Source organism: Pteropus vampyrus, unplaced genomic scaffold (genome assembly GCF_000151845.1).
Source record: "Pteropus vampyrus isolate Shadow unplaced genomic scaffold, Pvam_2.0 Scaffold57, whole genome shotgun sequence".
Classification (NCBI taxonomy): Eukaryota; Metazoa; Chordata; class Mammalia; order Chiroptera; family Pteropodidae; genus Pteropus; species Pteropus vampyrus.
Window position 1 is genome coordinate 2,425,400 of NW_011888838.1, and position 13,938 is coordinate 2,439,337.

General features: G+C 31.9%; 1 protein-coding gene across 1 annotated transcript in view; it reads left to right on the forward strand.

The window, feature by feature from the left end:
• LOC111740061 (adhesion G protein-coupled receptor L3) overlaps positions 1-13,673 on the forward strand; it is an 80,211-nt gene extending 66,538 nt beyond the window's left edge. The window contains exon 7 of the mRNA XM_023530913.1: positions 12,037-13,673. Within this exon, the coding sequence (XP_023386681.1) occupies positions 12,037-12,836 (800 nt within the window). The 3' untranslated portion in view covers positions 12,837-13,673. The remainder of the gene's footprint in view (positions 1-12,036) is intronic.
• Positions 13,674-13,938: the final 265 nt, after the last annotated feature.

Sequence of the window (13,938 nt, forward strand, 5' to 3'; positions counted from 1 at the left end):
AGTTTTTCATTAATTAAGCAAATATTTATTGACCTCTAGGAACAAACTATTATAGACACTTGGTATAGAGCAATGGAAAAAACTCTTAAGTACTCCCTATTTTCCTGGGGTTTCATGCCAATGAAATTAGCACATAAACAGTCTTTTCACATATGTAATATTGTAACTTTCTTTCTCTCCACCCCCAACATCAGCTTATTTGTGTCTTCAAACTGACTAACCAGTAAGCTTAACTTTTCAGCTGAAAAATAGTGACAGATGGTCTGTAAATACTGATCTTCTTGGAAGTCTTCAGCAATTTCACAGCTATTAGAAGGGAAGTTTATAAATCAGAAGTTAGTTGGAGGGAAGAGGAGTAGACAGGATGGACAGAATCTTGGAAAATAGTATCTGAATTCAAAGAGACCTTAGTAAATTGAGGAAACTACCAGAAACAAACAGAATAAACTTCACCAAAGACAAGTGAAATGCAATGCAGCTCTAGAAAAACGAAAAAAGTAACTTTGCACATGAAAGACAGAAGGAGACAGGTTCTGTACAAGTTTTCAGGTAAAATATCGATATTGGCAACAAGCTGTTTTTTCAACATAGTGAGTGCCACCTTTCAAAAGTGTAATTGAAATGCCTAAATTTGAGTGGGGATTGTAGGAACCATGTGGTAGTAACTCCTAGGAAAATTGTACTTGTTAGGATGGCAACAGGAAGAATGACCTTTTAGGTCACTGCCAACCCTGAGTGTCCATGAAAAGCATGAAAAAGGACTGACTTCTTTCACCAGGTGAATCAAATGAGGGATAATTGGTTGGTTACTCAGACATATCCCTCATTTCAAACTAGCAAACCCATAGAGTTTATCTGTAACTTTATACTCTGCAAAACATTAATCATCAAACTTCATATTCTACTCTGTTGTAGTTCCTGTTATTGAGCCCTCATTTGAATTATAACTCTCCATTTTCAGGATTAAAGTTAGTTTCAGTGACATTAATTAATTATATTGGTTTCAAATGGTGCATGAGGTATAAAAGTGAATGATAGTAAAAAAAAGCAACTTACTTAAGTGATTCTTTTCTATCAGAAAGATGTCCCTAATACCAAGAGTAAAGAAAAAAATGTTTAAGTTTTTAATTATTTTTTATATGTTTATGTGACTTTAAATTTAACAGCAGTTGGATCTCCAGTTATGACCGCATGTCTCTCATTATGTCTATAGATCATTAACTGATTCTGGATTGCAACCAGATTTGAGGAGCACCCTACCAAAGCCTTGTGGCTGAGATTGATATTGCTCCATTTAGCCAAGATTGTGTCATAACACAGCTGTACATCGATAGCTTTTCTACTATTGTTCCTGGCCTTTTCACCTTAGCAGGAAGTGATGATAAATAAAATGAACTTTAAAACTCATTCTTCCTACATTAGTAGTTTAATTGGTAAAAGTACTATAAAGTACATTCGGAAATTAGAAAAACTCAGAAAAACTAAAAGGAACTTTATGCTAGGAAAGATATAATCAGATGGATTATCTATAAAAATGTTGATAGCTTCAGTGGATTTTATTATGGAGCTCCATTTTGGTATATTAAACATTTTTTGTTCTTATATTCTTGGCTTTTTTAGTAAACTGAATGATAAACAGAAACCAAAATATTGACTTACCCGTTTTTGCTTACGCTTATGCTTGACTCTTCCCAACTCATTCTTCCTTATTCTAAAGCACAGATCAGCTTTTCTTTTTAAAAATTAAATATTTTATTTTTTATTTATTTTTATTACATTTATTTTTTTGGAGTATAATACACATATAACAATATATTTAGTTTCAGATGTACAACATAATGATTCGATTTTTATATGTATTGTAAAGTGCTCATCAGAAGGAGTCTAGTTAACATGTGTCATCTGAATAGATACAATGTTTTTTTTCCTTGTGACGAGAAATTTTACACAGAGCCTCTTCCTTTACATTGCATAGAAAAGAAATATATATATAAAACAAAGGAATATTTTCTTTATAAGCTATATAAAGCAAGGGAAAATTTGGCATGTAATCTCAGTCTATTGTTTGTTTTCCAATTAGTTCAAATTGAATAATGTGTAGTAATGAAGGGAAATGTGTAGAGACGCAGACATAAATTCCAGCCATAAAGATTTTACCCATTTGATCTGTGAAAGAATATAAAGAATTTGAGCAATTTTGTATTTTTAAGGTTTTTATCCTAGTTCATTTTAAGTTGCCTACCCTTTCATTTTCTATTTAAATGCTTATTTAGAGTAATTTTAGAAGGCAATTATTTATATTAGAAGACTAATTTTTCTTTTTACTTGGAAAAAAAAAGGCTAGAATAATAAATATGAGGTAGCCAGTACAATTTACATGTAATTTGCTTTTTTAAAACGTTGTGCAATCTAAATCCTGTTACTAACAATAAAACTTAAATTTGTATTACCAACAATATACGTGTTTAAGATGTACAGTGTTCCATTTTTTATCTGAAAGGCACTATAGCTGACTCCTTTTAAATTTTTTAAAATTAATTTTTCATATATTTCATTAGTGAGAAATAATATCCTGTTAGACTATGATAAATTGACAATCTGCCATCAATTGTGTAAAAACATTTAAATATATATGTTATAGAACTTCAGCAAATATTCACCAAGCACTTAGTAAGTGAAAATTTCTGTACTAGTTCTGTGCCAGTTCTTTGCAGGATGTGTAAGATGCAAACACATGGCTTATTTCCCAAAAGAACTGAAACTTTCCAGCTCTAGAGATCTGACAAGCTATATTGCCCTTTAAATCAAGAGATGTTCACTTCCCAATTATGAGGTTAAAATATTTGTTATTTGAATGATAATTTGCTGTATGGCAAAGAGCTATGATTTCAAAAAAGTTGAAACTACCATGGCCATGTTTTCCCTTTTCATTTTTTAAAACATTTTCTGCAAGTGATTAAATGTTTTTGTTTTATTCATTTAATATGGATTACTTTTTATTTTGAGGTGATTATAGATTCACTTGCAGTTGTATGAAATAATACAAAGATCAAATACCTTTTACCTAGTTTTCCTCAACAATATCTTGTAAAATTATACTTAACATCATAGGTAGGATATAGACATTCATACAATCCACCAATCTTGTTCAGATTTCTTCAGTTTTTCTTATATTTAATTGTATCCGTGTGTGTGTTTACTTCTATACAATTCTATCACAAGAGTAAGTTTGTGTATTTACCACCATAATAACGATACAGAGTAATTCCATCACCACAAGGTTGACTCATGTTGCCCTTTTGTGACCATACCCGCTCACCCCTAGTAATCACTAATCTGTTCTCTATCTCTATAATTTTGTCATTTCGAGAATGTTATGCATATAAGTGAATCAAAAGAGTATATCATCTTTGGGATTGTCTTTTTTACTCAGTATAATTCTCTACAGTTTCACCCAGATTATGTGCATCAGTGATTTGTTCCTTGTTATTGCTGAGTAGTATTCCATGGTATGGATATACCACAGATTGTTTAACCATTCACCAACTGAAGAACATCTAGACTGTTTCTCATTATGGGCTCTTATAAATAAAGCTGCCATGAACATTCATATGCAGGTGTTTGTGTGAACATAAATTTCCATTTCTCTGGGATAAACATCCAAGAGTACAATTGCAGGGTGGTATGATAATTGCACTTTTAGTTTTATAAGAAACTGCCAAACTATTTTCCAGAATAGCTGCACTGTTTTGCAATCTCACCAGCAAAATATGAGTGATCTAGTTTCTCTTCATTGCCAGCATTTGGTATTGTCATCATTTTAAAGTGTATAGTGATATCTCATTGTGATTTTAAACTGTTTTTCCCTAATAGCTAATAGCAGTTCTTTTCATAATCTTGTCTGACACCTTTATATCCTCTTCCATGAAATGCCTGTTTATGCCTTTGGCCCATTTCTAATAGAACTGTTTTTATTGTTTTATTTGTTTGTTTTTATTGTTGACTTATCAGAGTTCTTTCTATAGTCCAGATACTATCCCTTTGTTGGATTGCAAATATTTGTAAATTTGTTTGCAAATATTTTCTCTTTATCCATAGATTTTATTTTCATTCTCTAATATATGAGTTAAATTAACATATACCTATATGTTCAACCTATTTCTGTACAATTTTTGTTTTCCTCAATCATTTTTCCTTTCTTCATTATCTAACATAAATACACATTCTACTTATCATTTTCATACATGCCCTATTATATTTAATAAAACGGTTTCTCTGATTTTTTTGCTTTTTGGCTAAATGGCTTTGGAGGGTAGAAGGTTGGAACTCATACTGATGATATGTTAGAAACTAAGTAAGTACATCTATTCACAAAAGATGAAAGAATTTAATTTTGTTACTTCACTTTGCCAAAGTCCGAACAACCAGTTGGAAAATGGAAAATGGAATTATATAAGTTGCATGATATCACAAAGTTAATATTCTATTTAAAATATTTTAAAATAATATCCATATAACCATTTTATCATATTTGTTAAGTTCACTTAATTAGTATGCTTACTATGGTGTACTAATAGGAGTGATTGTATTTTATTTTAATTTAAAGAATTCCTCTTTGTGATATTTTAAGAAATGTCCAGTTCTCTTGTGTCAACAACTGCTCTCCAAATAAATATTTTTATCATAAATGTTGCCTTTTATTTTTTTTACTTCCATCGAAAGCAATTCAATGTTTTCTGTGAATGAGATGTTTTGTTTAACTTTAGATTTTCTTATTGTGTTTTAAACTTTTCTTTTTTGGTTTTGTGTTCTGTTTTCTTTGTATGGAAGACTGTATTTTAGTTTTTTGGTTTTTTTTTAATTTTTATTTTTAGCAAGCATGGGGATATATTCTTGCTTATACTTTGGGAAAGAGAACACCCTAAAATGTGGCTTAATCAACATTGTAAATCATTTCTTTCCCATTGACTCAGATATGTGCATTGTTGAAAACTGTGCTTTAGCCGCATATTTTTTTTAGTCTAATTAGCTGCCTGCCTGTAATCAGGACTATGTCAACTGTTGTCATTCTAAATGTTTCCTTTCTTTTTTTTCAAACACATTTGCCTGATTGACCTTTTTTTTCTCTGTCTTTCTATGGGGCTGCTCCAGGAGCCATGGCTAATCATCTTATAAGCAATGCTCTGCTTCGTCCGCATGGTACTAACAATCCCTATAATACATTGCTTGGGGAACCGGCGGTCTGTAACAACCCTTCTGTCAGCATGTACAACGCACAAGGTGTGCTGGAGTTTATCTTAATTTTTTCAAGTGAGAGTCCCATTTTATGTAGCTTTTATGGCCACATTTTTCTTTTCTTCCTCCTGCCTTTTCTTTCTCTTGGAAGCAGACACACAGATTTCTTTCACCTTCTGCCCGTCTTGGTGCTTTTATTTTCCATTTTCCTTAGGTTTTCCTTGGTAAGAAATGGATTCCTTCCTTCTGATAAACACATACTTAATTCACCAATATGTGTTTGTTTCTCTGTAATGTTTATAAAATGTATTGTGGCTTGTCACTATTTTTCTTGTTGTTGATTGATTTCTGTATTAAATACTTATGTATTTATTTTGAGAAATGAGATATTTGCCTAAGGTAAGTAAGTTAAAGCAACACTTGATCTAATAGTCTTAATGTTAGAAGATCAAGAAAATAATCTTACTCTATTGTACCATGAGCACATTCTAGGCACAAATTAACAGTACTGATAAAAACAGTTAGACTCCAGGGAAAATTACATTGAACTAAGCCATGGAGAAAAGCTCTGTGAACTGAAGTGGTTCTACTCCAGCTTGCCATTGCCCATGTGAGCTGGGTCAGTAAAGTCACAAAATCCTTTCCCTACCATGTTTATGTGTTAAAAATAAGGCTTTTGAGTATGATTCCTCTATATTTTCTAGCTTTAAATGGTATAAAACTAATTTTCTCTCAAAGAAGCATAAATCTCTTTGAAATGCTTATAATATAAGCATTTGGATATGGCTTTATCTTTTCTAAAAATAAAAATTTATTAGGGGACAAGAAATTTAAAAAATCCATATCATATGTAAAGAGACCACAGGGAAAAAATACTCAAATAAAAGTTTCAATTTTAAAAATCCTACTAAGTGTTCTACTTATTTTAAATTGTATCTGAAAGAAAATTCACTATAACAAAAAGACTTCCAAGATTCCTTTAAGTAAGATGTGATAGATTAGCAGTATTTAACTTTTCTATGCAATTTTGAATAAAATTTTTATTATCCTCAGAAATTTTGTGGGTTTTTTGCTTGTTCGTTTGTTTTTTTTCTGCTCAGTCTGTGGTAAAACATTAGTGGTGTGAGTGCATAAAATTTGGTATGAATGTCCATTCCAGAGAAGCATGTCTGCTGTAACATGGCCACTAGGTGTCTCAAACCATATGAACTTTCCTGGGTGACACCTTGCCAAATACAAAGGATGATTTTAAATTATTTTTAAATACCAAAGTCAATAATTCAGAAATGACTTCAGGAATATAGCTGAGTTGTTTGTTGATAGGATGAAATAATTAAGCAAACCTTAAATTTTGTCAGCTTTCTTAAGGACTACATATCTAGGAAGTATAGACTTTTAAAATCAAAAGAGTAGAGCTCACTGGGTCCTCTTTGCTACATCACTGACATTCTGTTAGCCTGTGCTTAATTATTTCCTGTGATGGGGCCCTTCCCACCTCAGGACTTCATAAACAGTTGACTCTTGAACAAACAGGAGTTAGAAGTGCCAATTCCCTATGCAGTCAAAATCTGCATTTAACTTTTGACTCCCAAAAAACTTAACTACTAATAGTCTATTTTTGACTGGAAGTATTACCAGTAACTTAAACCAGTTGATGAACACTTATTTTGTATATGTATTATATATGTAGCCTTGCAATAAACTAGAGAAAAGAAAATGTTATTAAGATAACCATAAGAAAGGGGGAATATATATACAGTATTGAAAAATATCCACATATAAGTGGACCTGCACAGTTCAAACCCATATCGTTCATGGGTCAAGGGTACTCAGTTGTTGAAATGCTCCATTTGTCGTATATGTATTTTTTCCCTCCACTGAGCTGAAATTTGCCTCTGGCCATGACACTTAGGTTTGCCCTCCAGAGCAAAGCACAAAGCATACTGCTCTCTGTGGCAATCCTTTAAATACTTGAAAGCAGCTAGCTAACCTGACTTTTTAGTCCTCTATTTTCCTCGTGAAACAACCTCAATGCCATCAATATGAGATGATTTCTAGGTCCTCCTTCATGGTTACCCCCAGCCCTAAATTGTTTCTCATTTGTCAATGTCTGTATTTCATCGTAGCACTCAATGAAGTGTATATTACACAATGTACCAGATGTGGTTTGGTAAAACAGTTTAGCAGCCTTTTTTTTTTAAATTAGGCTATGTGACAGATTTTTGTGTCATCATAAACATTTTAAAGTGTGCTGGCATTAGTCAGTTTTGAATGTTGTTAAATGAAGATTTATACCATATTTGCAAATTGTCTATTCTACATTATTATTCACCTTACACAAAAAAGTTGTTGAACATTGTTTTAAAAAAATAATAAATTTAGATCACATTTTGCTCAGCTTTTTTGATTATTCACACGTGATTTCTAATGTCTTATATAGTGAAAAAAAATTAACAATTATTTTATATGTTTTTCCTAATTCAGTATCTGCCTTCTTATTTTATTTTTACTGGTATCTTAAATTAAGGGATTTTTATAAAGATGGGACACTTCTATAAATACTGTCAAATTGAAATTCTTATGATGCAAAATTTAAAATAATACCATATAGATTCAAAGTTTTATTTCTATAGAATCCATTACTGGATATTGATATTAAGATTATCAATAAATATATAAATGACTCTTCTGAATGGATTTGTTGTTTATGCCAGTAAGTTAAATAAATTCTATTGAATTATCTTAAAAACAAAAGTATATATATTTTTTAATGTTTTTCATAGTCAGAAATGGAATCGTTAAGCTATTTGATGTTTTAATATTTTTAAGTTGTTGAGAAACTATAGTAGTGCTTAAAATAATTCTTTTTACCACTGACTCAAAATAGATCTTGGTGATTGTCATATTGCTACTAATCTTATGCTTTCAGATGAATGCACTTATATTCTTACTGGCAAGGTGAAATCTTACATGAAATATAGGTGGCTTGGTATGTACTGGAGTGCTTTATGTTGAATTACCATTTGGTTCTATTCTATGAATCTTCTAATTCATAGAATGAATGACATCCAAGCAAAAGAAGAGTTCAGAAATAAGTGTCCATTTTTGCTTGTAATGCCTTTATTTAAAAATATGTAAGGGTGTGTTTCTAGTGGTACTGAAGCTTCTAGAGTTAGGAATAACAACTTATATTGCATTCAGAGTGTCTGTGGAAATATTTAAAACTTCATGCATAGTATTTCTGGACCATTATCTTCTTGTCAGTATTGGAGAATTTAATTTTTGTAAGATCAATTTTATTATCGATAAACCCGTCAACAAAACATAATATAAAGAAGTCATGATTTTGCAAAATAATTTACATTTTAAAGTAATTTAATTCAATTCTAAAACTTTAAAGAAAGACATATATCCTTAGTATGGGATATAGTGAAGAATACATGGTAGTTGGTAAAAATACAAGGTTATAATATAAAATATATAAATAAATATTCTGTTACAGCTGTCAAAGCCTAAGGCAAATGTGAAGAGAAAGAGATCAATAGTAATACATAGAGGGAATCCAGGAGATTCCTTTTCTGATCTCAGTGCTGCCACTGTTAGCAGGATGGTGTTAGGTGACGCTCAGTCTCTCTTGGCTGCAGTTTCCTCATCTCTGAAGAGCAGGAGTTGAACTTCAGTTATCTCTCATGTGCTTTCCAGTTCTAAACTTTTGTCATTTAAAGAGGGAGCCATAATGAACCTACAAACGATTTCCATATGTTGCTGTACTGGTTTGGCTCTTTATTTCCAGTTCTTTTTCTAAAGCTCTTTTGAAAAATCTAAAAGAAATTTCATCTGCAATTTGAAATATTGTTGGCTTTTGCTGAGAAGCATATCAACATTTTAAGTACAAACACTGTATCTCTAAAGCAGTAGTTAAATTACAAGTTGGAATCTCTTTAAATAATCTAGCCAGTGAATTCACCGGTTTTTATTTTGTGATGATTTAACCTTCCTGTAAACAAAATCAGCAAGAGCAGTTCTTTCTACCTGATTATGAGTTAAAAAAATTTTTGCTATGATTGTTTTTAAGAGATCAACTCTGAAAATGTTTGATTGCATATGATTGTGCAACAATACAGAAAAAATCCTGATATTGATGGTGGTAATTTTTTCCCTTCGCATTTTCTTGATACAGAATAAGATTGGATTTAACCTTTTTTTTTTCTCCATAGTTATACAACTTTTGCATATGAGCTCCAGAAATGACCAATATTATTCACAATTGGTAAAGAAGCATTTGTATAAATATAGTTGGGGAAAAATAACTTGTACATGGACAGAGAAGATACATAAGGGAAAATACACAATTACGAAAAACTTCAACTGTAGTTTCCTCTCTGCATATAAACTAAAGACTTTTTAATGAAAATTTTAAAGTTAATAACATTCCTTAGAAGCAGGTATTTTCTAACACACACACATTAATATTTATATATAGTTGTAGAAATAGTCGTGGCTTGTCCTCACATTCTTTATCTTCTTGGTTGGTGAGATAATCTTAACTTTAAAAAAAAAGTGTATTTGTTTGAAGTTTACTAAAAACTGTAGAAATGCTTATGAAAGACTCATTTTATTAGCATGTGTTAAGGGGGGGGTTCTTATTTTCTGACTAACATTTCGGTATTTTTAATTATGATAAACCATGTAACACAAACTCATGAATTTTGGGGCAGTGGAAATTATTTCCTTTGACTCTTTTTTCTGCATATCATCAATTTGCTTTTTACTCATGTTTCTTCTACTGTCGCTGTAAGCTTACTTGTTGTTTTTTCTTTCCTTTTCTTCATGCTGTCGTTTAGAGCCCTACAGAGAGACAAGTATGGGAGTAAAGCTAAACATTGCATATCAAATGTAATTTTTTTTAGTTCACTTTTATTGCATCACATATAGATGATGTAGTTATTAAAAACAGTTCATCTCACAATTTAAAAACTAAAGAACTTATGAATTGACTTTTTTAAATATATGTTAATAGAGATTAGACGCTTTTGTTGTCTGATTCTTTTATTGTGTCACATAATCAACATAGTTGTTAAGTCTCATGTAATGTTTGTGTGAGTTAAATTGTTTTTAAATTAAGCATTTATTTTTGCTAATTCATAAAATTTTAATTTTTATTAGTACATTTCATCATATAAATATATGTCACATGCAACATGCCCACTTTATTTTAATATGGCTGTTTTGGACTCGTACCTAATGCATTGACAATGGAAATAATAAACATATGTTTCAATGCATCAGTCACTAGACCATAACCATCAAGCATACCATAGCAGCCTCTGCAGCAGCAATCACCCATCACATATGGCCCTTTAAAAGGCATTTACTTTTTTTTTCTTAACATTGTGGATTTGTCTACAAGATATCTTATAACATGAAAATAAATCGCTTCACCCTATGTCTGTGATGGCTGCTTTTTAACGTATTTTATGCATTGCTGTTTTCAAAAACTGTGCTACTTGAATACAGAGTATTCATCAGAAGTCCATATAAAAATTGACATATTTGGGATACTTTATTTAAACCAGCAATGAACTAGTTTAGTTTTGTTAAACATAACTGCATCACAGATATAGAATGAATCCTGTATTTTCACAAGTTAATGGTGTATTGAGAAGTTTAATGGAATTCTTCAAATAATTGTTTTGTAAAGAAATACCTTTTCTTATTTACTAGTATTGGTTAAATGTTCGTGTTTTATTTTCTTTTGTGATTGCATTTGAAGTGATTTATGAAATTATTATAGATTCTTGGATTTCTGTTCATTCAAGATTATGCAAAAGCCTTGAATAAGCATGTGGTCAAGTTTATTTTACTGAAGTTCTTTCTTTCCAGAATGTAATATTTAAGCTCTTTTAAATCCAAATTTTAACACACACGCAAAGTCGTCACTCATTATGAAATGGAACTTTTAATTCTAACACTGTGTTTTAAGGAATCAGATCCCTATGTCTTTATACATTTTTTATAGTATTATCTAATGACCCTAAAAAATTACTAATGGGTTAACATATAATAGTAACTGATGTGCTTATGTCAGAAAAAAAAAATTGGAAAGTAAATCCGAATATTTTTGTTTCAAAAGTTTTTATATGCAAATTATTTTGATATGCCATTTTTTTGACTAAGCATTATTTCATGACTACATCATTCTGGCAAATTTAACATAATCCTTTTGTGGTTTTATATATAAGGATTATTTTTAATGTCATCAAATTATTAGAACCTGCTTGATTCTTTTACTTTAACCAAGATATTTGAAGTACCACACATGAATTATGTTAATATTATACCCATTTCAATATTAAGATAACATGTAAAATTAAAGGTAATTAATTATATTGATTGACTTTGATGTGTGTAAATTAAAAGCTATGAATGATTATCCCAAAATTTTGTGTTATTTTTTCTAAGTTCTAACCAAATAGACTTCAAATAATTCCAGGCAATGTTTGAGTGGAAATTGCAAATTCATAGTTTTTTTTAAGATTTATTTTAAACATTTCTTTTCTATTTATAAGATTTCTATCAATTGTCTGAATAGATAGATGATACATCGATCAATCGATTGATAGATAGATAATGTATATATAGATTTAATAGTGTTTCTTTGTTTCCAAACATTTTATACTTAACTAAAAATGCTAGCAATTTATACATGCTTCATAGTCATCTGTTTTTGCTTTTGTGCTTGTGTGTGTGTTCTGTGGTCAATTGGATATAAATGTCATAGTGTTTTATAATCTTTTTCAGAGGGGCTTCTGAACAATGCCAGGGATACAAGTGTCATGGATACTCTACCACTGAATGGTAACCATGGCAATAGTTACAGCATTGCCAGTGGTGAATACCTGAGCAACTGTGTGCAAATCCTAGACCGTGGCTATAACCATAATGAGACCACCCTAGAGAAAAAGATTCTGAAGGAACTCACTTCCAACTATATACCTTCCTACCTGAACAACCATGAGCGCTCCAGCGAACAGAACAGGAATCTGATGAACAAGCTGGTGAATAACCTTGGCGGTGGGAGTGAAGATGATGCCATTGTCCTGGATGATGCCACCTCCTTTAACCACGAGGAGAGTTTGGGCCTGGAACTCATTCATGAGGAATCTGATGCTCCTTTGCTGCCCCCAAGAGTTTACTCCACAGAGAACCACCAGCCACACCATTACACCAGAAGGCGGATCCCCCAAGACCACAGTGAGAGTTTTTTCCCTTTGCTAACCAACGAGCACACAGAAGATCTCCAGTCACCCCACAGGGACTCTCTCTACACCAGCATGCCGGCATTGGCTGGCGTGCCTGCCGCAGAGAGTGTTACCACCAGCACCCAGACGGAACCCCCACCGGCCAAATGTGGTGATGCCGAAGATGTTTACTACAAAAGCATGCCAAATCTAGGCTCCAGAAACCACATCCATCCGCTGCACACCTACTACCAGCTAGGTCGTGGTAGCAGTGATGGATTTATAGTTCCTCCAAACAAAGAAGGGACCCCTCCAGAGGGAAGCATGAAAGGACCTGCTCATTTGGTCACTAGTCTATAGAAGATGACAGAGAAATTTAAACCAACAAAACTGCTAACACCTGGTTGACTGTTCCTGAGTTGCTATAAGCAGTGGTAATAATGTGTGTACTCCTAAATCTTTATGCTGTTCTTGAATGACAAACACAAACTCTCAGACTTTTCTTTTTTTAATGGGATTTTTAGGTCAGCCCAGGGGAGAAAGATAACTGCTGAAAATCCCCTGTGCCCTATCCTTTTCTGTCTTTCCCCCCCTCAGATGGAGACTTCATTATGTTAATGAACAAGATATGAAGAAAATGGCGCTCATTGTGGCCTTGTTGAATTATGTTGTGTTTGGTCTAACATCTCTGATGCTGTTACAATCATGACAAGGACCTGATTTTTAAAAGGCCAGAACAGTTACTTGACATCAGTAACGATGCTGCGTCTAGATTGGAGTGCTGCACAAACAAACATGAAAGCAAAGCAGAACCGCATCACACAGTGGTTTTTAGTCACTCAAAACCCGAGTTCATCACAGCAGGAATAGCTGTGGTATACAAAATAAGACCACACAATTAATAACAAAATGGAGGGGAATTCTAGAATTATATGCTAAATGCATATTTTATGATTTACTGTCTTAACTGATGATAAAACTAATGGCAGAAAAAAAGAACTGAACAATTTCTATGTAATGTACAGATACTAGATTGCATATATAGTCTGCTTTCTGTTCCTCCAGAATTTGAGTCCTGTTAATGTAGTGGAAAAAAAAAAGAAATTTTCTTTTACTTTCGTGCTGGTCTTGCAAGTTTGTCTACCAGTAAGAGAGCAAAGTTTCCTTCCTTTCTTCCTTCATTTTCTTTTTTTTCTCTCTCTCTCTTTTTTTTTTTTTTTTCTTTTTTTATGCCTACTTTCTTTAAAAGTTCACTTGGCAAAAAAATAAATAAATAATAAATAAATAAATAAATAAATGAAACTATCACTTTATAAGAATCATTTTCTAGTAATGCAAACAAATTATTTTTTACAAAAAATAAAATAAAATAAATAAAATTAGACTTCCTTCCCTCACTATATATCTTTATTCAGTCAGGATATTTCCAAGAACATTTTTTGTGAAATAGAGCAGGATGAAC